Source organism: Meles meles, chromosome 7 (genome assembly GCF_922984935.1).
Source record: "Meles meles chromosome 7, mMelMel3.1 paternal haplotype, whole genome shotgun sequence".
Taxonomy (NCBI): domain Eukaryota; kingdom Metazoa; phylum Chordata; class Mammalia; order Carnivora; family Mustelidae; genus Meles; species Meles meles.
This window is the reverse complement of record NC_060072.1, coordinates 116885224-116912640: the sequence shown is the minus strand read 5'-3', so window position 1 is coordinate 116912640 and position 27417 is coordinate 116885224. Positions and strand designations below refer to the sequence as shown.

Sequence of the window (27417 nt, the reverse complement as noted above, 5' to 3'; positions counted from 1 at the left end):
CCATGACCTGAGCCAAAACCAAGAGTCGGACATTTAACTGACTGCACCACCCAAGTACCCCTAAATTTTGTAAAGTATTAAACAATTTTGTAGGACACTGAATTTAGCTAAATAAAAATATAATTAAGTAATCATTACTTGTATATTCTCCATTTTATTAACTTTTGATCAATACAAACAAGATCTGAGGCAATTCTACTTTAATATTCTACTTTAATATTTTATTTATTCATTTGAGAGAGAGCACAAACAAGGGGTGAGGGAGAGGGAGAAGCAGACTCCCCACTGAGCTGGGAGCCTGACATGGGGCTCTATCCAGGACCTGCAGATAGCAACCTGACCTGAAGGCAGTCGCCTAACCATCTGAGTCACGCAACCATCTGGGCACCCAGGTGTCCCTATTTTACTTCTTTGTAACTTTAACTTCTTTCTAACTTCAGTGTTATATAGAGAGAATACTTTTTTAACTTATCAGACACAGGGCAAATGACCTGCATTTTGTAAGATCTCATTGGATTTTTAATGTAGTATTTTAATGTTTATATTTGCATGTTTTAGGAATCATAATATATGTCCACAAGTCCCCAAAGTAAATAAATATTTACATAAGAATTTTGTATTGAAGTGCTATATTTGGATCTAACCCACTGTGGCAATTCAAATCCTACTACAAATGTGTCCACAAAACAGAAAATTCCAGTAATAATCAAGGGGGAAAATCCTCTATTATTTTAAGAAAACCAAACAACTGCTTGGCTGCTTTTTAATTGAGGACATAAAGCAGTGTAACATAGATGAAACATTTCTAATAGTTATTCCATTTTTACAAATATAAAGCCAAGAACTTTACCCATAACTCTGACAGCCTGACAACCAAGCAAACAAAATTCAACCCAATAGTAGTTTCCTAGGCAACGAGCACAGATACAGGCCAGTGGGAAAAAATGAAAACAAGAAAAAGCACTGCAGCATTTCCAGTAGGCTTGAGAAATACATTTTAATTGTCAAAATGTCACAGAGACAACAATATTGAAAATCATTTCATTGAAAGTGATTCAAAGCAGAATGCCATTTTCATTACAGCAAACGAGGTGTGGAAAAATAGAAAAATTAGATTCCCTTCCTTTGCTCTGAATTAAGTAGGGATGGTAATCAATCTTGTTTGATTTTTACAAAATTTATCTGCATTAGCACAGATTTCTAATATGCCTCCTTAGTTTTCTCTGCAAATGTGACCCTACACTGATTCAACATACAAAAGAAGGGTCACCCAGAGCGGGGGTGGGAGAGTAGCAGGAGAAAATGACCCTGGGCCACCACTGCTGCAAAGCTCATACATGCTTAGGTTTTAATTCAAACGGGAAATATTTCAAAACACATTAAAACAGCACTGGGCTCCCCGCAGTCTCATGTGGCTTTGGTTTCCTCATCTAGAACAAGAAGGACATGGATTTGATCTTAAAAACCTCTTCAGCTCTAACAGCTTTTAATTCTCAGAAATAAAATACAGAAAGACTATACTATCTAGAAACATTGCCTATAAAATAAATACTCTATCCTAGGCCATTTTAAAACTTTTTCTTTAGAGGACCTAAACCCTGACAGTTAACCTTTAGAAAATAATATTGGAAATGTCCTACTTCGTGGCTATTACAATGTCTGAGTTTTACATCAGCTTTTGTAACCATGATGACATTTGTTCTTACATCTATGTCAGGAACATATACTAGAATTAACAGAAATGTGTTGAATGCCCTTAATCTATACTTTCCTACAACGTGCTACTATAATCTTGTGAAATAGTCTGTATTTTCTCCAAAACTGTCTTGTCAAATGCTTTAGTCAATTTAGGAACTTGGGTTGAATTGATCAAGTAATTCAGGCAAAACTACCAATTTAGTAGCTTCAGTAGCAAACATCAGTGAAGTGTTTTTCTGATAATTCACATCTCAACGATCGGTAAATAAAAGGTATAAACAGCAAAATAGGGCTTCCGAGAAAGAATATGTTCACCCGCCACTGAGCTCCAGCAGATCCATGCTAAAATCTTCATGAATCAGGGGTCCCCACTGGAGTGGTCCTGGATATCTACATGCACTTGCATGTTTCCTCTTTTTTATATACACTTGTTCTCATATAAATATATAAATATAATATATAAAGAATAAGGTGATAATTCAAAAGCAAAGTAAATGCCCAGAAATAGCAGCACAAACGATGGTAAGTTCATTCTTGTGAAATTAGTTTCAATTCACTTACATTTTTCTTTTTTGCTCTTTATCTTCCTCTCTAGATTCTCTGTTAAACTATTCAGAACAGTGGACATCAACATGCTTCCACAGAAATGAGCTTTCTTGCATGACATGTAATCAGCTCAAAGAAATTTAAGCAGTATGGCCAATCAAAGAAAAATAAGAAGAGCCCATCGTAAAGAATCTCATGGGTAGACGGACTAACATTGTGTACGTCTGCCAGGAGTCTGACAGAGCTCGTGTTGGTCAGGAGAGTTGATAAAGAAGGAAACATTAAAAGATTTTTCTTATTTCCCTTTACACATTAGCTGCCAGGAAGCAAATGCGAAGTTTTGTGAACCAGAATACTATGTGATAAATGGAACAGATACAGAGTGCACATACCTAAATTTCCTTTACCTTTGTCTTCATTTTTCAACTTCAACTTATATTTTCCTTTTGCATAATCCCCTATTTTTATTAACTACTGTTGTTATTTTAGAGATCAACATAAACCCTTATCTACTAGATAACAGAGTATGTATGTTACCGGGTCTATACAGTATCGACTACATATTTATACAAAAAGAAGTGAGCTTTAAAATACCAAAATTAGCAGGATATACACAGATGACTTATTCTAACATGTTTAGAACTTACGACTGCTCGGTGTATGTTGAAAAATTAATTAACTGGAATTTATTTATTCTAAGCGAGTCTTCCAACTATGTATCATGCATCCCATAACAGGCTTGGGACTGAACACTGGTCTTCCTTTATCAAGGGGTTAAAAAAAAAAATAAAGAGAGACGTCAAATCTTTCAAACCTTTGAAACTTCCAATGTCAAAAAACTCACATACTTGAGAGCAAATTATGGGTAAAAATTATCATGACCTAAGTGGAAGATCTTTACAAGGGATTAAATGATGATTTGACAAACCATACTCTTTTTGTACTTGCACTTCTAAAAGGAAAAAACAGAAATTCCTTTTGAAAAGAAATAGTATTCAGTATCTTTATGAATTAATCATAGGACTCATTAAGAACATACTGCCTATCAGAGGCTGGCTCGATCTCAAAAACACATTTACTGAGTTAAAATACCAAAAATACACATTAAATATTTTTATATGACAGCTAAGTCACTGGAAAAGACCAAACAGAAAAAGAACGCCTCCTTTACTTCTCATCAGGTTAAAATCTGAGATGCTGATGTGCACCACTGGGACCACAGGACGCTGAGCACATTGTCAGCTCTGCTACTGTGAGTCCTGCAAAGGATGACCATCAGAAAGGTTTAGGAAGCCAGGAAGTCACAGCTCATGTTTCTCTTTACCTTTTCACACATATACAAGCATAGATGTGATGTGAAAATAAATGCCAAGAATGACGTGAAAATAAAGAGCCAAAAGGGAGGGCGTGGTTACATACGTTTTTAATACAATCTTGGTCAGAATCTGAATATGCTCTCTGACCCCCTTTACCCAATCTAGTCAGTATCTAAATACAGGTACTCTAGACATCTATCCACCTTTTAACTTCTCTCTCCTTCCTCCATGGATCTATCCCACAATTGCTCCAAGCGTCTCTCAATTAGAATCGTCTCCAGTAACTACTTATCATACTTACTTTATTCCACAGTTTCTAATCAACTCAAAAAATGTGCCTGACACAAAGGATTTCTAGAGATAGCTCACACCATCTCACGAGAAAAGATTACATTTTAAATTTCTGAGAGCTGCTTATTAGAGCCATTATTAAAAATTAAATTACAGAAACTTACAATCAAATAAATTATATTAAAAACAAAGATAACAAATACTCAAACACTCCACTTCCCAATTATTTTACATTTTATCATTACCTATGCTCATGACGCACCCAATGCCTCTGTCTGGTAGAAATCCCCTGTAACGGTGTGCCACCATGCCTCTCTTAAGGACTCTATTCAGGAACATGACAAACTTGAAATCGGCCACAATAAGAGCATTTACATGGACAAATGCTACAAAGTCACATCTTTTTTTGCTTTTCACAGATTCAGCTGTAAAACATTTACCAGCACAGCAAGTCGTGGAACCAGACAAATTCCCTATGCTCCTGGACTTAGGAAGAGTACAAGGCACTCCAGGACCACACAGCAAAATCTATGGACTCAGAGAAGACCTATGAGAGAAACTGGGACTTCAGCAGAGTCATAAAGTATAAGATGGGGTTAGTGGGGTGTGCAACGAGGACGGAGAAGAAGCTTTACCACACAAGGAGAAAACAGGGTGCTTGGAGCTAAGGAGCCTGGACCCAAACAAGAAACTCATCGAAGGGCGCTAGTTACAGGATACAAAGAGATGCAGTTGAAAAGAAAGATACAAAACAGTTCTCACAAACCTTAATGAAACACACTAATAGTTTCAACTTTGTTAAAAAGTACTGAGAAGTTTTTGAAAGTTTTTAAAGCACTGGGGCAAAAGAAGAGAGGTAGTTTCTTAAGCAAACCGACTGGACAGAAGGGCTGCTGTGAGAGTTGGGATAGGAGACAGGTCTGGTAGCTCGAGTCCCTCCTGACAACACAGCACAATTAGAAAAATAAAAATAAATAAATAAATAAAACCACTTCTTAAGCATGCAGAATTGTAGTGGTTTTATTTATTTACCATTTAAATGCATTCTCAACTCCATTAATATAAACTTTATTAAACACATAAAAGAAAGGATAATTTTTAAAATATGAGATAATAAATTGAAAGTGTATGTTAAGATCGAATATTCTGTTTCCACAGTTCCATGATGTCACATCCTACTTCAGACACCACCCATGAGGGCGCTCGTGGAAGATGAAATGCAGAATATAAGATCACTAGGACGTGGTGAAGACTGTGGGAGTGGGATCCATATGCCACCCTTAGGGATGAGAAAGCTTATGCTAAGGCACACCAGACTAGGAAAAACCTCTCCAAAACTCAGCAATCCAGACTATGACCAATTTCCCTAACACAGTGCCTTCCAAAGACATAATAGTTTGGAACAATTTTCTGGCCACACAGTTTCACCAGGGACAAATACCTCATTAACTGAGATACCATTTCTTCTTCATTATTGGGGGAGGGGAGGACCAAAGCAAGCAAACAAAATCTTAAAACACTGGCTACCAGTCATTGTCAAAATGTCTGGATTCCTTTGTGGTGCTCCTCCCAGCACCCGCACAGTGGGAGAGGTGCATTCTGCCATCCTCCTGAAGGCCAGGTAGAATAGCCCAACCCTGCTTCTGACACCTGACACCTGCCAAGTATGAGCTCATCAAATGCATGGTCCGCAGTGCCCATGGGAACATTCGTCTTACAGTTACTAAAACGTTCATCAGAATCCAAATACAGGCAAATTGGAATTGGCATGGAGAACACATCTGATTGATCAGTGCCCTTAAAAAGATTCATCTCTCTCTAGTTATGGAATGAGTAAGTCACAGGGATAAAAGGTACAGCCCAGGGATATAATCAGTGGTGCTGTGACAGTGTTGTGTGGTGACAGCAGCTAACCTCGTGGTGGGCACAGCCTAAGGTATGTACTTCTCTGAAATCACGACATTGGACACCTGAAACTAATGTAACACTGTATACCAAGGAGACTTCAATTTAAAAAAGAAAAAGCAACATATGCAAAAACGGAAAACCTCAAGGAGTGGGAATCAGAGGAAGATGGCTGAAAGGCACACACATCCAGTTACAAGACAAACAAGTACTGGGGACGTGATATACAGCACGACTACTGATCACCACTGCAGAATATACTGGAAAGTTTGTGAGAGAGTAAATTCTAATAGTTCTCATCACAAGCACAACATTTTTCTTTTTCCTTTTTCTTTCTTTAATTTGCATTATACCCATATGAGAAAATGGACGTTAGCGGAACCTGTTGTAATCATTCTGTAACATACGTAAATCAAACCATCACACTGTACGCCCTTCAACTTAAACAGTGACATATGTCACTTATTTCTCAATAAATCTAGGAAAAGGAAATTTTTTTAAAAAACGGAACTTTCAAATAATCATGAATAGATTCACTACACTCTCCGGCATGACTTTGAAAATTGTAATTTGACCATGATGCTCTTGATTTTAACTTACTATTAAGCTTAGCAAAATAAAAACAATGTACCCACATACTGGCTTCTGAATATGCTTTCCTAATAACAGGACAAAAATGCTTAAAGAAATGACTGATTCCAGGTATGAGGCAGAAAATGTATAAGATGAGCACGGAATACACTGCAATTGCAAAAAGCAAGAATGCTCTTATCAAAAGCATTCAGGAGCCAAACTAGACAGGTGTCACTACTACAAATATGACAATTTGAGCACAAGTAAGAATAATAATGTAATAGGTTGAAACAAAATGTCAATGTTTTTAAATTCTTAATGACACAATTTTTAAAGGTGGGGAGAGGAAAGAGAAACCAAGAGGATGTTAGCCTAAAAAACCAACTCACTATTCTGAAAATTGGTAAAGAAAGAAATGGAATTAAGCATCTGGTCTGTCTTTTCCTGTACAAAAGGTAGCACAGGGTAATAAACTAGATGTCAAGGAAAAATTTCTCTTATAGAAATATTCTAGCTAATAAGTGAAAGACAATTGACATGTTGCAAATATAGAAACAAATAATGTGTCCATGCAGTAATCACCAATGCTGCTAATACTGCAAAATGAGAAACAACCAGACTAGTCATCTCCTGATGGAACTACACGTCACCACCTAGAGATACCACTGTTGAAAAATCAAGACCAGAATCAAACCAAGACTCTGTATCTCATACAGGGGACACAGAAACATGGCTGACACTACAGGGATGGATTCAGCAAAGTTCAGAGACAGAAAAACCACAGGGAAAAAAAAATCCAATTTCAATGAATAAATCATAATGTATGCTTGTGTGTCAAATGCAATGTGTAAAATTTCTTTGGATCCTGATTTAAACAAACTCAATATGAAACCATATGTATAAAACAGTGATTTTAATACCATTACGTAGCATTAAGGAAATACTGTCTTTTCTGAAACAGTATGGGATTACATTAAAAAGTTTTTATCTTTTAGAAATATATACTGAAGCATTTTCAGAAGAAATTATCTGAGGTATGGAATTTACTTTGAAATAATCCCACCTGGTGTAGTAAACATGAAGCAAGATTGGTCATAAATTGATAATTGTTAGACTTGAGAGGTGGGTATGGCATTTCAGTACACTGCTCTCTTCAGTTCTGCGTATGTTTCAAGTTTTCTTTAATAAAAAACTTAAAAGATAAATGATCTCGCAAAATAGAAAATTATAAAGACAAGGGTGAAATATGCGATGTAACAATATTGAATAATAGTCTTTTTTCCTGATTAGGGTTAAATTTTTTTTAAAAAAGGAAAACTGTCTAAAGTTGCCTATTCATCACAATTTCTATAATATTTACTGTGCTACAGTTGAATCAATCTCTTTAGAACAGACTGTGCCAACTTTATAGAACATTCATTCAGAAGTGGCTCAATTTCACTGAAAAGATTTCCTAATTCAAGCCTCCTAAATGCTGTTTTTCAAAAATTAAATGACTTTTAAGAAGCAACAAGAAATTACTTCAATTAATTTAACAACATGATTAGTGGTCTAGATGTGGCCTATACCCCATTTAAATTAGATGTGTCTTGACTATGAAAAAGGCAAGCAACAAATACTATAATCTGATTTCTTACATTTTTCAGAAAGATGAAGCACATTTGATCATAATCAAGTTACAGAGACAAAGTAACTGTATTTTCCCACATATACTTAGTAGATCTTTTCAAGGAACATTGGAGTGATACATAGTAAGTAATGGTGAAGAACTGCGAAAAATATTCTTACATTATTTTGATGTTTTTAAACTATATTATTAGAAGGTACTTGCAAAGACAGTATTACCAATAAGATTAGTGGATGAGTAGGCAAAAAACTAGGAAATACAACATTTCATTTATTTAAAAACATAGTATTTTCATCATATAGAAAAAAATTGTCCGATTAGTTTTATAAACAATACCTTCATCTCAGATAGTATCCTTTGATATCACAATTATACTCTTTAATATAAATACTTCCTTGCAGTAAAAAAAAAAAAAAAGAAGAAGAAGAAGAAGAAAAAAAAAGCCTTTATCAAAACTCAGGCTTCAGTCAATAAAAAGGGGTAATACTTGTGAATATATAAAGGCAAAGAATCACTGCAACAAACACACACACATACACACCCCTTTTCCAGACACTTCAGGACACCGCTGTAATGGCAGTTGTGACTCTTGCAAAAGAGCAAAAGAAAACAGACCATACACATCAAGATTCTGCATCACCAATGATGGCAAAGCATCATTTACTGCAGATGAGTAAAGCAGAATCACGATCAAAACCCAAGTTCTGGAGAATACAGTTGTGCCTAGTAGTTACTTAATGGGTTAAGATCAAAATTGTTGTTTTATTCTTATTTTTTTCTCTAAGTATATACTCTGTCTTTAAAGTTAGTAAGGGAAAGTAACCACAACTATAAAATTATCTATAGCTAAATCAAACTTCTCTCCTGAAGCAATTAAGCTTTATACTACGAGCTTAACAAAAACGTAGCCATTTAGTATGTCTTCAAATTAAGGAAGCGAATAAAGATGGATGACGTAACTAAAAGCAGACAGCAATCATTTTAGTTGTGCTTTCAGTAGATATTTTTTCTAATTAAGAATCTCAATTTTCTACACTAATAGAGTTTTACACTGGCCACTAATCACGCATATCCAATTGAGGATATAGATGGAGAAAGTTATTTGTGATTTCTCCATATACATTTGCAATCTTGGAGAAGGTACAAAAATTAAAATACATATAAAATTATAATGAATAGAAAGTACTATAAAACACTTCTCCAGTGTAAAAAACAATTCTGTTAAAGGAATGTCAGCACAGGGGACGCCTGGGTAGCTCAGTCAATTAAGCAAGCATCTGCCTTCAGCTCAGGTCATGATCCCAGAGTCCTCGGATAGAGCCCCTTATTGCATCAGGCTCCCTGCGCAGCAGGAAGTCTGCTTCTCCCTCTCCCACTCCCCCTGCCTGTGTTCCCTCTCTCGCTATCTCCCTCTGTCAAATAAATACATAAAATCTTTTAAAAAATAAAGGAATGCTAGCACAATTGTAAATAAAATTATAAGATCAAGAATACATTTGAACTTGGATCTACAGAAATTTTATATTCGAACATACAAAGTCTTTCATCACACTGGATTATTTAGAAATTGAAATGAATAGACTGTCTACCCCTTTAAACCAACTGTGACCAAGTCCATGCTTTACACCCTTCCTTGATACCACTGCCATGCTCTTTAGGCTGAGAGGAAAGGGACGTATACTTCTTGAATGCAAAGCGCTGAGCCAGTTTCTGCAGAGTGATGATGAAGATAGGATTCTTTGCTTTATAAAACTTACAGGCTAGAGAGGTACAGAGTGGCCACAAATATGAGCAGAAGATAAGGAAACACAAAAAGAGAAAAAGGGTGCTAGGTTTAAGAAAATTTTTGATTCTTTAAAAGATTGGTAAATGCCAAGAATCCACTTCTTTACAATCAAAGAAGAAAACAAGGTGAAGTAATGCCAAAAAAAAAAAAAAAAGCCTTTAGGTAAATGCACTCATGAAGAATCATTAGAATTTGTCTTCAGTCACTTTAAAGCCTCTGTTCAAAACAGAATTATTAGCAACTTGTAAAACCGCTCAAGAATGGAACCTGATAAATAAAATCTTTAAAAAAAAAAAAAAAAAAAGGAATGGAACCTGATATGGAGCTTAAACAATTAAAATGACCCCTCATATTTGAAACTACCACCAAAGTATGCAATAATCCCCAAAGCCATCCTTTGAACCCTTTATGGAAAGGTCTAGAATGTAACTAAAATAAACATCGACATGGGGTGCCTGGGTGGCTTGGCCAGATAAGTGTCCAACTCTTGGTTTCGACGCGGGTCATGACCTCAAGATCATGGGATCAAGCCCCATGTGGGGCTCCACACTCAGTGCGGAGTCTGCTTCAGATCCTTTCTCCCTCCCACTCCGCCCCTCCCCACTAGCGTTCTCTCCCTCTTACCCTCTCTCTCAAATAAATAAAATCTTTAAAAATAAATAAGTAGATAATAAACATCTATATGACTTTTAAGGCTTAGGAAAATAAAACGTAAGGAAGGGAAGAGGAAAGTCTGAGCAAGTAAGGGAGAGCACAGGTAGACGATGACACTGCCCACTGTTTCCAGTGTTCATAAATTGTACATAATGTTTCCGATCAAAACGTCACACAGCATGTCAATAATCATTATGAAAAGTTCTTTTAGTTATGCAAAAGAGATAAATATTAAGTAAATTTGTTACTACAGATTATTGTGATCAAACAATAACATAACCATGGCTAGAGTTATATTTTTGCACATACTGAGCCATTTGGCTTAACTAAGTAAAAAATGGTCTCAAAGAAATAATTCTAATGAGGTGGTTTGCCCCTCTATTCATTACTTTCCTTCCCTATGTACTTAAATCAAAATGACCATCCCATGGATGTTTTTAGACCAGATGCTCACTGTCATACCCAGAGTAACCTAATCAGGACAGATGATGCCTTCATACTGAAACCAATGGCAGTCGTATTTTTTCACTCTACTCTAAGATGTCTATATCTAATAAATATATGCATATTATGGTAGGCAGCATAATGGCCTCCAAAGATGTCCACATCCTAATCTCTAGAACCTGCTATGTTACCTTACATGGCAAAGGGGCTTTTGTCTGTGATAAAGGTAAAGGCTCTGACTTGAAGAGATTATCCTGCATTATCCAAGTGGGCCTAATATAATCATGAGTCCTTAGAAATGGAAGGGAAGGGCGGAAGCATACCCGCAGATCCAGATCCGACTGTAGAAGAGACAGGATCAAAGAGATGCAAGGTTATTAACGCTGGGATAAGGGCTGCCCAAGCCCAGGAAAGCAGGCAGCCTCCAGACGCTGGAAAAGGCAGGAACATGGATTCTCCCCTAGAGCCTCCAGGGGAAGCACAGTCCTCACAAGCCCTGGGTTTTAGTTCAGCGAGATCCCCACATCACTCTGACATACAGCACTGTAATAAATCTGTGTTGTTTTAAGCCACTAAGTTTGTAGGAATTTGTTATAGCAGGAATCATGTGTATATAACAGCCATGTCCATACACACAGACTCACAAAGAGCAGATAAATTATACAGTAATTCCATTTAAGCTAGTGTCCCACTTTTGAAGAGAAGAGGTGGCAAGTTCAGAGGAGGAAGAGCAATGACTATGGCGGACTGGTGACTTGTCTGGCTGAAGCAGAGACACAGACGCAGGCCCGTGCGTGCCCCTGCCCACTTGGCTCTCCCTTACCTCCTTGGAGCGGATGCATGATCTCTCAAGCTTTAACCATGCATCCCAGACCTGTACTCAGAATTCAGTACAGTTTTCTCCCAGGATTTTTGATTCATCAGTGACCTTGTTTATGCCTCCCACTCCCAACTCCCTTACTCTGGCTACAAAAGAATGGCTATTATCAAATATCCGTGTGTACCATATATTCTTATGCAAGCTGATTGCTAGCTGGTTTTTGTTGTACTGTCATAAATCTTTATGCTGTAACATCTCTGCCAAGCAATGGAATACTCTTTTCCAACTCATTAACACAAATTCTATATTTAAAATAAATACTTCTCAAGCTGCTTTAAATAACAAATTAACTAATAGAACAGCCATGGTACAAACTACATTTTAATTAAATTGGCGATAGGCTGAGTAAACCTATTTTTTGAAATGTATTTTCCCATATTATGGTTGGTCTGAGGCTTCCTAGACTGATCCCATTGTCATCTCCCATCTGTAAACATGGGGATCATCCTAATAAAATGCTACATTTTCTTGAAGTTACTCTTACACTCCTTCCACATATAAGCTCACTAGATATCAGTTGTGTATACGTATACATATACTCAAACATAGGTATATATGTAAGTTTCTTTTTAGTACCAGGGTCCCATTCGGCAAACAAGGAAACACTGCCGTATGATTTGGTGGAAACACAGCTGCTGCATTTCTCTGTCACTCTATAAGAAAGGGCTGAAAATGGTGGCTGCTTAACCCCTGGGACTGACAGAAAACGTTCTACAACTTTGAGAGAGAATACAAATAGAAAAGCGATCGGGCCGGGAACACACAGTGTGACAGTATTTAAGGAGAAGCACGGTCAGTGGTTTAGATCGATGAGACCAAGAAGGAGAGAAACTAGAGGAGGTAATGAGAGCATTATCCCCTTTTTTGGAGTTATGAAAATTCTAGACTTACATGCTATCCATTGCCAATATGGGGGAAATAATTAAAGGAAGCCCCCAACGTAAGACTGGAAAGAGCTGAAGAAGAAAGATCTCTGTGAGAAGGCACTATTGATCCTCTCTCAGACATGTTCCTCGAGCACAAATACCCTTACGTGCACTCACACATCTTGAGCCATACAAGGGGCACACTCTGCAGGGAGCAGACTTTTTTTTTTTTTAAGATTTTATTTATTTATTTGACAGACAGAGATCACAAGTAGGCAGAGAGACAGGCAGAGAGGAGGAAGCAGGCTCCCTGCTAAGCAGAGAGCCCGATGTGGGGGCTCGATCCCAGGACCCTGGGATCGTGACCTGAGCAGAAAGCAGAGACTTTAACCCACTGAGCCACCCAGGCGCCCCAAGGAGCAGAATCTTTATAAAGGAGAAACACTATCTGCTGAAATGTAGAGAATAAACTGATTGCTGAAAATTAATATAGGATTAATTTATAAGTCAATGTAAGTGAACATAGTAAATACAAAACAACATAATGAATTCACACACTGAGACAGACCTAAGAGTTTTGTTCTTTCAAGTGTGGCCCTCACAGAGACTACTATCTGTGCATTCCAAGAAAAAAATCAGAAGGGGTTAAAATATCACAGGTGCATTTACCAAGCGCCTTGTGCATTTTGTGTAGCTTCCTCTCGGTCTTTCACTACTTGGGGCAGACACAATGGTTCTGAGATATGAAGCCCATCTCCAGCTGGGCACAGGAGCAAACACAACTGGGAAGCAAAGCCATTTCTGACATTAAAAGCAATAAAAAATAAATAAGCAAACACAGTCTCAAGAAGTAAACAAGAGATCTATATCAAGTGCAGCAAGAAGAGAAGTAAAGATTTTATGTGGCAGGCTTTCATGCTGACAAAATAATCTACAATATGGGTCTCTCTGTGACATGCGCTAACAGAAAAGAGAAGCTACATACCTGGTTAGAATGGGAAAATGAAAGAGAAATCTTGTGTCCAATCTAATCTCATCTACTAAAACATTTTCATACAATTATATTCTCTATGTACTACACTTCTGACTGCCATTTGGACATGGGCTTTCTTGCTTTGATTTAAACTATTTTTTTTCCCCAGATTTTATTTACTTACTTGACAGAGAGAGACAATGAGAGAGGGAACACAAGCAGGGGGAGTGGGAGAGGGAGAAGCAGGCTCCCTGCTGAGTGGGGAGCCTGATGTGGAGTTCGATCCCAGGACCCTGGGATCAGAACCTGAGCTGAAGGCAGACGCTAAATGACTGAGCCACCCAAGCATCCCAAGGCTATTGCTTTCTATTTAAGAAAAAGATGAAAAGCAGGGACGTGAGTCGAAGGCAGATGCTTAAGGTCTGAGCCACCCAGGTGCCCCTGAACTGTACTTTCTTAATATATCCATAGCTACATTACCTTTACAAATTTTTAAGTATCATTAACTATTTCTGTATTTGATAAACAGATAATATATTTGGGCAAATAAGGTAGATTCCTATACAAAAGCAAGAGTACAAGGCAAGACCTCAGGGTCAAGTAAAACGTAAGAGCCAAGGGCAAAAAGAAGGGAGGAAGGAAGAAGTGTTCAGGCAGCGCAGAAAACTCGGGGGTGGGGGGAAGGGACAAATCTGTAAGAAGTGTTCTTCTCTTACAATTGCAGCAAGTTTTGACAGATACCGAAAGCTTCATGCAAGAGGGGTCCAGTTCCACATGGTTTGGGTCTAATTTCAAAGGCAACTTCTAGTAGAGCGTGTGACTCACCCCCTCCCAACGTGCCACATGTCAGAGGTGTGGAGATCCTCCCAAAGCAGCACTGTGAACCCCCCTACAGGCAAGCTTTGTCAGATGAAAGCCCTGTCCAAGGATCACCTGCTAACTACAGGCTAAAAGTCCACGTGATTACACAGGTCACAGAACTTCTAAAAATGAATACTCCTCTGACTAATGGATGGACAGTCACTATTACTAAGTGTAAAATATTATATTCCATATGTGTAGGGATTTGTTAAAAATTAAGTGCTTCACACAGATATAGTTAAAGAATATAAGGAACGAATATTTATTCTACTTAGAGACAGTTCAGAAATACTGATGCCACAAAGGAAGTGCGAAGATGCTTGGACTTCAAGTCAGGCGTTGGAAATGCCACAAAGGGAGCTTACAGTACGGGTTCAGACATTTTGGTCAGTAAATCAGCTCGTTGATCATGAAGTCCCGAGCCATTGCCATGTCATAACCACAGACTGCATTCCTTTACTTGAGACTAAGCTTCCCCGTGGTAAAAAGAGGGGAAGCAGACCCCCCGAAGTTTAGGGACCGACAGCTACAATTCTACAAAGACACAAGTATCTTTTTCAAATGCCCCTTACACAATGTAATATACTGACAGCCTCAATGGGGGAGAAGCTATGCACCTGTCTAAATGTTCATGCCCTCCATGGAAAGAAAGAATTCTCTGGTAAAGTAAGCAGATATAAATCACAGAGAACACTGAAAAGCCTACAAAGTTACTTCGCAATGTTCCAACATACAGACCAGAGATGAAATGTTTCAGCCCAATGAAGCAAGTGATCACTTATATTTTATTAGCATATTTTAAGACCTCATATTACTTATGTTCTGATGTGTGGAAGATATATTCGTTGTTTTTTTTTTTTTTTTTTTTTTTTTTTAGTGGAGGAAACATTTCACAAGTTTAACATACTTTTACAACCAAAATCACCATATGTTGACTACCAGCTCTTTAATTGGAAACCTGAAGGGTAAAAGAGGCATCTTTGTGATACCAAATATCAATGAAAAAAATATCGTATTTACGGTATTTAAATGTAGTGCTCTGGAACAAAAAAGTTGGTTCGCAGACAGTGTGCCTGCTGTTGATCTGCGGTCGCCTGACAGCCCATCTTATCTGCCAAATTGCTCATTAGGTTTGGCAATTTTCACCTGCGCCTCCAGTTTATTTTTCAGCAGGGAATAAACATCAGTCTGCTTTTACCATCCTCTGCAGTGAGCTCCCAACTCCCCCTCAGTAGCTCAGTCCCCATCCATCTGCAATCCTCCAAACATACTCACCTTGTGTACATGAGCCACCCAGGTGCCCCCCATTATTTTTAAAATGTCGATTTGGCTCCCAGCTTTGGAAGCTAGCTCAGCTTAAATAAAGCAAAAGTATGAGAGAGAACATGCAAAATAAGCTCCATATTACAATACTAAGTGGGCTAACAAATAATTCACGTATTTTTTAATAAAAAAAAAGGATGCACAATCTGAATTTAATTTAAAAAATGCTTATTTCAGAGAATATTTCTGAATGTGGCACAGGTAACAAGAGAGCAGTGAAGATGATCCTTCTCCTAATTGGTTCTGACCCATCCAACCTTTATTATAGGTCTGAAAGGAGACTACTCCAATTTATAAATAAACAATAGACGTAACGTGGCAACCAGAACAAAGAGGTAGCTGAGAGTACTACTCGGCTCTCTGCCTGTGCCTGCTTCCACTGATCCCTTCCAATGAGCACTCTGACATTCAGAGGCAGATCAATACACAAAAAATACAAAAGAGATACTTTGTGGGCAAAAAGCAACAAAGATATAAAACAAAATGTCTGAAACCCCATAAAACAACTTCTGATGGAATACTGTTTTTCATTTTGCAGAAGTAAAATATTCACCACCAACCCTGCAATTAGCTAGAAAATTACAATAATTACAGCAATTTTGTATCCCATCTCCAATCCAATTAATAGATATATGACCTTGTCAACATGTAATAATCAGATTGCATCTACAACAAAACTGGATGAGTTTTATATGCTGAATAGAACTTGCACAGTAAGAAGGTAATTATTTGAAATACTGAGAATACCATTTGTATGCCATGCTCCACTTCACAAGTTAAAAGGAAATACAATAGGAATATTATTTCTATTTTTCAATATATATTTAAATCAAACTCGGAAAATAGTATTCTAGTACCAGTTAATGTTAAGAGAATAGATCTCTAAAGCAAAGATCTTGGATCTCTCAGCAAAGCAAAAGCAATCTGTAAGTGCTTAGGGGTAAGAAAAAAATTAAGAGATCAAGATAGGGGAGTGGGTGCTAACTTAGGACACAATCCTTCTGTAATAATTATTACTATCTCTTTTACTTCTAAAAGTTAGGAAGCCAGTAAAACCTTATCAATTAATCAAACAGCACTATTTCGATAAAATGTTGCCAGCAATGGATAAAATCTATAAGATTAACATAGCTTAGAAATGTTAAAAATGTTACAAGATTTAAAACTCAGTAAACACACACACACACACACACACACACAATATCAAACAAATCAGACACTTTCTCTACATTCCTACAGCAATATTATTTCCAGAAATTTTGCAATTACTAGGACAGGTGGCAGTTCCAAAAGAATCCTGATTCTCCAGTCTGGATCTTCCAGAGGAAATATTTAAAAATTAGATTTCTGGGGCAAAGAAGAATCCTGCCACCATTCTAAGATCAGGCTACCCTGGAATGTCTGACCTCTACAAAAAGTCTTTGAGAATTAAAAAACAAAGACCAAAAAAAAAAAAAAAAAAAAAATCACAGAGTGAAAAAAATCACTAGACTTCACTAGACTTGAACTCAATGATTTATTTGCATAGGAAATGTGTGTCCCTGAGCACATTAGGTCTCTCAAAGCCTGGATTTGTGACCACTGAAAATAGAGACACTTAAACATGTATCACAGAATTATGAGGGTGAGAGAAAACAGTTGCAGTCTAACTGGATATTGAAGAGAGGTAGTGTGTCCTATTCAAGAATATATGTCCCATGAGGGCGCCTGGCTGGCTTAGTCAATGAAGCAAGTGACCCCGATTTCATGGCTGTGAGTTCAAGCCTCATATTGGGTATAGAGAGTACTTAAAATTAAAATCTTAAAAAAAAAAAAAAAGAAAGAGTATGTGTCCTATTTACTTAGGTTCTGTAACTTTTCAACCCTTTAAAACATCCATAAAGTCTACACTCAAGAGACATCCTTTATCATCATCACCATTCTACAATCTTCTGTTATCTGTGATTATTCTGTGCCCAGCACTGTATTAGGACTTAAAGACCTCATTTACTACTCACAACAATCCTGAGGCAAGCACTTAGAGACTGAGAAATTGAAGCTGAGAGAGATTACTAACCTTGCCCAAATCTTCAAAATGAACAATGCCTGAGAAGACACAAAGACCATCCAAGCGATGCCTGCCGGGGCACCAAAAATTTCAGGGATCTGAAGTCTAGGTTTTCACATAAGATTTGCATCTTTTGGGGCGCCTGGGTGGCTCAGTGGATTAAGCCGCTGCCTTCGGCTCAGGTCATGATCTCAGGGTCCTGGGATCGAGCCCCGCATCGGGCTCTCTGCTCTGCAGGGAGCCTGCTTCCTCCTCTCTCTCTGCCTGCCTCTCTGCCTACTTGTGATCTCTCTCTCTGTCAAATAAATAAATAAAATCTTTAAAAAAAAAAAAAAAAGATTTGCATCTTTTCCCAAAATGGCTCCATTGTCCTTAAAGTGGTCAAGGCAAAATGCTTGCTTTTTGATCCCATTTTCCCTTGTCAACAGCCCTAAGGGCTGATGTATACCCAGGAGGCAGAAGAGGCCCAGTGCCTGGGACCCACAGTGCTTTCAGGAGGCTCAAATATTTAATTTCTTAAAAAATATTTTCTTTCTTTCTTTGGAGAGAAAGAGAGAGCGAGCAAGCAGGGGGAGGGACAGAGGCAGAGGGAGAGAGAGAATTTCGAGCAGATTCCTCACTGAGCACACAGCCCAATGTGGGGCTCAATCTCAGGACCCTGAGATCGTGACCTGAGCTGAAACCAGGAGTCAGACACTTTTTAAAAAATCTTTATTGTGTTATGTTAGTCACCATAAAACACATCATTAGTTTTTGACGCAGTGTTCCAAGAGTCATTGTTTATGCACCACACCCAGTGCTCCATGCAATCCGTGCCCTCCTTAATACCCACCACCAGGCTCACCCAAGCCCCACCCCCTCCCCTCTAAAACCCTCAGTTCGTTTCTAAGTCCACAGTCTCTCGTGGTTCGTCTCCCCACCCCACCCCCGATTCTCCCAATTCACTTTTCCTTTCCTTCTCCTAACGTCCTCCGTGTTATTCTACAAGTAAATGAAACCATATAACTGACTTTCTTGAAGAGAAAGTCAGTTATATGGTTTCATTTACTTCAAGAGTCAGACACTTAATTTCTTTTAAAATCAGAAGGACAACAAAATGAACTTTGAGGGGCACCTGGGTGGCTCAGTGGGTTAAGCCGCTGCCTTCGGCTCAGGTCATGATCTCGAGGTCCTGGGATCAAGTCCCGCATCAGGCTCTCTGCTCAGCAGGGAGCCTGCTTCCCTCTCTCTCTGCCTGCCTCTCTATCTACTTGTGATCTCTCTCTGTCAAATAAATAAATAAAATCTTTAAAAAAAAATGAACTTTGAGAGATACAGTAAATGTTTTTTTCTCACATCATATGAAAATAATACTTTAGAGCCCATAAAAACTATGAAATTTTGCATGACAGAAAAATTAAAATACTGAAATAATTAATTACATGAAATATAATTTTTATTATTGATAATATTATGATAGGAGGGGTAAAAGTGCCTAGTCTAGGAAGTCCTACATATGCTCTGAACAGCTTTTCTACCTCACAAAACAGGTGAAACACACACACACACACACACTTAAAAAATTAAAAAGTAAAAACTAACCATCACCTGTCCTAAATCTTACAACTGATGATATATACCACTGCACATAAAAACTTCCAGGATGGGGCACCTGGGTGGCTCAGCTGGAGAAGCGTCCGACAATTAGTTTGGCTCACATCATGAGATCAAGCTCCACGTGGGGTTCCACACTTAGCATGGAATCTGCTTGAGATTCTAAATAAATAGATAGATAGATAGATGAAAGAAAGAAAGAAAATCTCAAAAAGGAAAAAACAAAACAAAACAAAAAACAAACACTAAACCTCCCGAATGCCAGACAAAGGGTCATTTTGAAATAATGGCCTTGATGTTGAGAAAGTAAATGACTCCAGGTAACAAATCCTTTTGCCACTCAGTGAGTTTCTAGTTCATTCCTTTTAACAAAATGAAAGAAGACACAAGTCAGTTGTCTTTCCACTGATACATCAATAAAAATAACTTGATGAAGGATCACTAACGGATGTTTGGGGCTGAACTTGACAGAAGGTCGAAGGGCCAATAACAGCACCGTAACAAACTCCATCTATACCCTTCTGCTCACTTCTGTGAACAAGATTTCCCAGATAACAATTTCTCATTCTAGAAAAATTTAATATTTTTCAACAATTAGAGTGAACTAGCTGGGGAGAAAGTCCCATTTAAAGACATATACTTATAATAAAAATAATTTCTGGAGCACCTGGGTGGCTCTGTCGGTCAAGCATCTGACTCTTGATTTCAGCTCAGGTCATGATCTTGGGGGTCATGCAATTGAGACTCAAGTCAAGATTCTCTCTCTGCCTCTGCCCCTCCCTCACCCCACTCACGCACACAAGCCCTCTCAAAAAAAAATAATAAAAATGGGTGATGACCAGACGATACATAAAAATTAAAATCTAATCCACAATCTGTAGAAACCAACCTAAATAAGCCAGTCTGGTACTTAGAGTAACCAGTCCAGGAAAGTAGACTACTATCTGCGGCAACCAGTTCAGGAAGCCAAGCACTAACCCCTGTAACAGTCGGCCCAATATAGACAGGATCTGATTAATAACTGACAGCTTCCCTAATCTCTGACTCTGCTTTCAATTTAGGAGGAGCCAGAGAGAGTCCCTGCACACCTTTAGCCAATTACCAAGTACACTCTGCTTCTAGGTAGCCCACCAGCAGCTACTCTACGCCAACAGCTACCAATGAGGGCACATCTAAAGCCTCCCCCTCGTTTTACTATAAAGCTTTCCCACTTCCCTGCTGGCCAAATACAAGTGATGGCGGCAGGGTCCCTTGCTATAGCAAGCTCTGAATAAATAGCTTATTCTCATTTGAATGTTCTCAGTTATTTCCACATTAATAGGCAAATTTTTTATAGTGTATACTTACACGACATTGATAAATTATGTATTAATAATGATCACCAGTATATTTGCATTATATAAAAATTCAAGAGTTAACATTTGGATGTATTTTGCTTCACAGAAATGGGAAAAGATGACCAACGAGAGATACTCAAGCTTATAAATGCATTAGGTTAAAACTCGAGTTATATTAAATGAAACAAAGTTCAAGAAAAACAGGAATTAAGTGAACTTTCAAAGTGTTAAATAAGTGCCTTTAAAAAGTGTTTCCTTCAAAAACACACATGCACACAAACACACACATACATTTTTAGAGTAATTTTAAACACAAACAGAAGCAGAATAGCATACTGCATCTCCACATAGTCACTCAGCTACCATCCCCGCCTATGTACTCTGTAGCAAATTCCAGATAGATGATTTCCAACCACACCTTCTTTGTTATGTATTACAAAAAGATAAAAACTTTTTAGAAAATAATTTCAATAACATAGTCCACCTAAAATGAAATAATTCCTTAATATCAAATATTCAAACGGTGTCAACTCACCAATCCGCATATGACTGCTATTCTTTTGTTGTTGTTTCATTGAAATCAGGATTTATACAAGATTCACAGATTATGATTGGCTGTTACGTCTCTTAAGCCTCTATTAATCTGTGTTCCCTCTTCACCTCTTTTCCCCACCTTGCACTTGACGTATCGAAGAACCTGGGCCATTTGTCTTATACAGCCTCCCACCATCTTGACTTGACTGACTGCACATCTACGGTGTTAACATGCTTTCCGGCATTCAGGATTTCTTATAAATTGACAGTTGGATCTAGATGCTTGATTGGATTTGGGTTTAATTTCTTTTGCAAGACTACTTCATAGTGTTACATTCTTCCATGAGGAAGCTCACAATACTTAGTTAACTCTCAATTTATTATTATCTTTTTATATTACCAGTGATTGATGATAAATGCATAGATCCATTATTTCATCAGGAATGACAAAAAAGCAATATTCTTACTCTAGCATTACTTCTATCATTTATTAGCCAGGATACCTCAATAAAAAGAACTTCCCCTTCATCTATTTAGTTACCCAGTAATAACCATTCATACAGGAAATAAACCTCATTATTTAATTCTTCTACCAGTTTTCCAAACAATAACCTGGCTCACTAGCATCCCTTACCTTGCTTGCTTACTTATTCATTATCATTATGAACTCATGAACGCACTGCTATTACTCCCCTTCCTGATGTTCTAATCGTCCTCCTTGGGCCAGTGGGAGCTTCAACATGACTCCTGGGCCCTGCTGACACAATTCCAGTAATCTTTCACAGTTTTCCTTATTTTCTGATATGGCAGGATGACCCATAATCATCTGATGCATTTCCTCCCTGGATCAGAATTCAGCCATTTCTGCAGAAAGCTCTGATCCCTTTTGATGGAAAATGTTATTTCCAAATCACAGGCTGGATATCAGGAATGCTCAGTTACTGGGTGGGAGCGTTAATTCAAGACCTATTCAGTGAACACATACAGGATTTTCCTTTCCTCCCTCCTTCCTTTGTGTGTGTGAAATAAAACATACCACAGAGTCATTGTATGTTCTGTGCAAATTGAGGACCATGGAATTTTTCTTTATTCTCCTCTAACTTAAGTCTGTAGACCTTTTCTTCTATATTCTGAATCCCAGATCCTTGATGGCACAAGGAATAACAGAACTACAATATTACTGTAATTCTTCATTTGCTCCGTCTCATAATATCCACCCAACAATCCAAGAGTAACAGGACCAATATTACCAACAACAAACTGTTTTAGGGTTCTTGTTTGTTTGGCAGTTCTTTCTCCCACCCCCCATCTTCCTTTCATAGTATAAATTACTAGGTTTTACAGTAACCCAAAATAGTTACTCTTGGATGCATAAGCCACCAACTGGATATATAATTTATGTGTATTTCTGTTACATGATTTTTTATTTTGAGAATCACTATTTAACTATTAATAATCTTATGCAGTTTTTAATTAAAATTTGATTATAATTACATAAAACATAATATGGTTTGAATGTCAAATATACAAAACAAGAGGCTGTGAGTCTCACTTCTACCCCACTTCATCCATCCTATTCTCTCTTCCCCATAGATACCTATTTTTCATAGTTATCCTTTTTTGTTTTACTTCTTCAACATAAGAAGCTTTACATAAATGATCTCTCACTGTGTGGTCTATTTTATTCACTTTCTCATTTTTTTAAAGCACATTTTCTGGAATTTAGGAAAATATGTATTTTTTCTAATAATTATATTTACACCAGTAAGTTTATGTAAAACTGCCCCAAATTCCCCCATTTTTATTATTATGGTCTACTGATTACCTTCTATGAGCAATATCATTATTAGCTGGTCGTGATGTCTCATCCTTCAGTTTAAGGGTATTATTCAGAACGTTGTTCAACATACAGGGCTCAAGAAAATATTTCTCAAGTGTCAGTTTAAGCTTCTCTTACATAACTACTATTTTTGACCATAATATTTTTGACCATTAATTCAGGGTTTCTCTACCTCAGCACTATTGACATTTTGAGCTGGAGAACTGATATGGACAACAGTCCTATGCCTTGTAAGATGTTTGGTAACATTCTTGGCCTTAATCAGACACTCACAGTATCCCCATCTTTACCAGTTGCAACAACCAAAAATATCTCCAGATACTGTCAATTGTCCCTCGTGGGAAAAGATCACTTATACCTGAGAACCACAATTCAACTAAATCAAGGTTCTCACTTTATATGCACTACAAGGGCAAATTTACAGCAACTTCTAAAAAAGCATAAAAAGATTTTAAGATGAGAATTCTGTGTATTAAATTCACCTAGGCTTTATCTTAATTCTCAAACTTAATATCCACTGTTCTATTGACCAAAAAAAAAAAAAAAAAAAGCACACTTTTCTTAGCTTCCATCAATTCTTCATGCAGAAAAGGAGAGGAGTGAATTCAATCATAGCAAGACTTGGAAAACACAAGGCAAGTTATCGCTTCCTTTCTTCAAGGGAAGCATTAGGAGTTTATCTAAAATCTCTTATGAACCATGCCCCTAATTAGAGTTGATTATTCCTCAATTCAGCAAATTTCTACATATTGCTGGCTTCTTTATTCTATTGGTAAATCAGAAAGACCACTAAATATAAACCCCTTTTGGACAAGGACTAGCCTTATGACCTCAACTCTGGACTCATCACATATTGCAATGCCTGGCCCAGCATTGCCCAACTCCTGTAATATGTTTGACCATCTTAATAGTTAGGGGAGTCATATATAACAGGTAACTTTTACACAGTCACCACCAAACCTTGCGTGTAGTAGATGCTTACCATACACTTACCCAATGGCTGCCAAAGCCATAAAATCTAAATAAACGTAGCATATACAATTTAGAACTAGAAAGTTATATTTATGTATTCTCCCACTGATGGCTACAATACATTGCCAAAGCTTCCAATATAAGTTCCTCTGCTCGTGAAAAACAAGGTAAAAGAGATCTTTTGTGTTAAAAACAGCATTTAAATTTAAATACACAGGACCCGCCAAATGTGGGCGGTGGTGGTGAAGAAATGTTGCATCCAGAATGAAAGACAAAACTTGATGGAAAGTACACCATTCAAATTCTTCTTAACATAAAGACAGCATTTACCTTTCCTCTAACACTTTTTTAAAGTGCAGCTAAATTAAAAGTGCATCCTTTGTAAAACATGAATTAAAAACTACAACAATAAGACATTTAAAAAGCTCTGTATTTAATTATATACCTTAGAGGGTAATTATTCATATAAAGACACTATTTCCCAAATATCAGGCACCTGAATATCTGTACTCTTATTTAATTAAAATGTACTGTAAATCACATTTAGAAGTAAGTCAATCAGAGAAAGATAGTTATATGATTTTACTTATAAAACTCATGGAGCATAAGAAACAGGGCTGAGGACTATAGGGAAAGGGAGGGAAAACAGAATGGGAAGACATCAAAGAGGGAGAAAAACCATGAGAGACTCTTAACTACGGGAAAAAGACTGAGGGTTGCTGGAGAGGAGGTGGGTGATGGGCATTAATAAGGGTACTTGATGTAATGAGCCTTGGGTGTTATAAGAAACTGATAAATTATTGAACACTTCATCAGAAACTTCAAAAAAAAATCAAATTTAGGCAATCCACTTTTATAAATGAGATTATTCCAAGCAGAAAAAGCATGGGTTTAATGAGCTGGTATACAATAAAAGCAAGTAAAGTGACTAGTGTACCACTTACGTATTACCTTGCATACCATACGTGGTGCACACCTCACATTTGGAAAAACATTGCCTGAAGCAAATCCAAGATAAGATTTTTAAAAGAGCATATCCATGTAGTAATCAAATGCTATTTGCACAAAATTAGTTTAAAATATGTTTGCACATGTGAACAAACCTAAGTTTTGTGAGAATTAACTATAGTCTAAATATTATCTAACTATACTCTATAGAGAATTTCATACATTAGTATTTATTATTACCTGTTTATATGAAGAAGATCTACTGATAATTACCAGTAAAATCACACAAGACCACCGGTAAAATTAGGGGAGCCCGGGTGACTCAGTCAGTTAAGCATTTGCCTTCATCTCAGGTCATGATCTCAGGGTCCTGGGATCGAGCCCAGCATCAGGCTCCTTGCTCGGGTGGGGAGCCTGCTTCTCCCTCTCCCTCTCCCTGCTGCTCCCCTACTTGTGCACTTTCTCTGTGTCACATAAGTAAATAAAAATATTAAAAAAAAAAAAAAAACTACCACACAACACTGGAAAAACTGCAATGTTTCTAAATAAAGGTGACTAAAAAATAAATTATTTCTGATTTAAAAATTTCTTGAAATGGACCTTCTTATTCTTAAGAAGTACTCAATTATCAGATTAGATCATTACAAACACTAAATTTATTTTTGCAAAAGTACTTCACTTTTCGGTATAAACCTCCCAGGAACAGCCAACAGAATTCTTCAGGCAAGTGTCCTAGAATTTGAGTATTCTAAGTCCCTGGATTCCTAATATAAACTCACTAAGCCCTATATTTTCTTTCCTTCAGAGGGTATTTGAATAGCAGCTCTTCCAGATCTCTGTCGATAATTCTGGCCCCGAGGTCTCTTCACCACTCTTTCAGATAAAGTTCAAGTAATGATTGTATCCAGTTGATTATCAATCAAAGATACTATGTTTGGGTTTGGTGTTAAGGCCATTAACTATTTCCTATTTGATCTAGCATTCAGATGAAAAACACGAAAATAAAAATCTAGGAATATAACTTTAACTGTCATCCTTATTTACCTTTAGGGAGCAATTTAAAAGTCTACCAGTCTAAAGTGAAGTAAGCCCAATGTATTAAAATGTGAAGACTCTTGCCTACCTCTCTAGCAAAAGACATTTGCCCAGGTTCTAAACTTAATCAATTTTTGATAAAAACAGATAATGAATTCTATTCACAGGAGCATGGCTGGATAACAGGAGTTGGCATCCCTGTAAATTAAGATGAAACACGCAGAGAAGAGAGAGCCTTCACTTACTTGCACGAAGGACCGAAGGTGTGACCTCAATTTCACTTGTTGCTTGATAAGGCTGAAAGGCTGAAACATTGTTGGTGCCAAGTTCACTGCCAAATATCTCTGGGCTCTGGGTACCCGTGGAGCTGGCACTGGTGCCATCCCCTCCATGATGGGGATCCTGCTCATCAAACACCGCCACCAGCTAGAAACGAAAGGTAAATCTGCATTTACAAACAAAGGCATTTAAAACTGCTACCAAACAATGGGTGAATCTCTGAACTCTACCTCTCTAACGAACACATTATATGTTAGTTAGTTGAATCTAAATAAAATTAAATTAAAGTAAAATAAAACTGCTACCCAAGTTACACCACATTTGACATGAATCTACAGAGGAAAAATACTAACATTTAAGCACCCAGGAATATTATGTTCTAGGAAGCAAAGCTTCAAAGACCTAGTCTTCCCCCCAAGCTTGATGCTTTACTTTTATATTTCTAAGTTGTACGTTTCAAATCCAAAATTCTACTGGCGAAAAATAATAAATTGGTTTTATATCACAGAACATTAAGAGAGATGGGGCAGATATAAATCTTTTTGTAAATGATATATTAAGTGGAAAATAAAATGCATTTCTATATATAATGCATATATGTGATCTGTAGTACTACACATACAGCTAAAGATACAAGGTACCTTTCACATAGGAGGAAGGAGTATTAAAAACTACACATATGTCTGCCCATTTGTGCATAAGAAGGATAAAAGATAAGGTTGTCTCCTAGGAGTTGGTAAGAATAGGGTTGAAAGAAAAAGACAATGGGAGCAATGAGGTTGGTGGGGAAGAAAAAACTTAAGTAATTTTGGAAAACTATTTTCACCATTCAATATAAGGCTAGAGACCGAAAAACAAACAAACAAACAAACAAAAAACCTGTCATATACATTTGTTTCTCAAAAGTGTATGGTTTAGAAATCCTCACACTACTACACACACACATACCAGGAATGAATGAAAAAGAAAAATATTTTAGATAATGAGAGTCAATATTCTCCCTGTCAGAAACAGAAGTTACAAATAAAGAAATAAACTCTGTGATACCGGATTAAAATCAGAGGCGTCAGTATGAAAATGTGGTTGGTT

General features: G+C 37.3%; 1 protein-coding gene across 19 annotated transcripts in view; it reads right to left on the bottom strand.

Moving 5' to 3' along the window:
- PARD3 (par-3 family cell polarity regulator) overlaps positions 1 to 27417 on the bottom strand; it is a 666688-nt gene that overhangs the window by 377103 nt on the left and 262168 nt on the right. For all 19 annotated transcript variants that reach the window (XM_046011672.1, XM_046011682.1, XM_046011678.1 and 16 more), the window contains exon 3: positions 26295 to 26475. In XM_046011672.1, coding sequence (XP_045867628.1) covers positions 26295 to 26475 — 181 coding nt within the window. The remainder of the gene's footprint in view (positions 1 to 26294; positions 26476 to 27417) is intronic.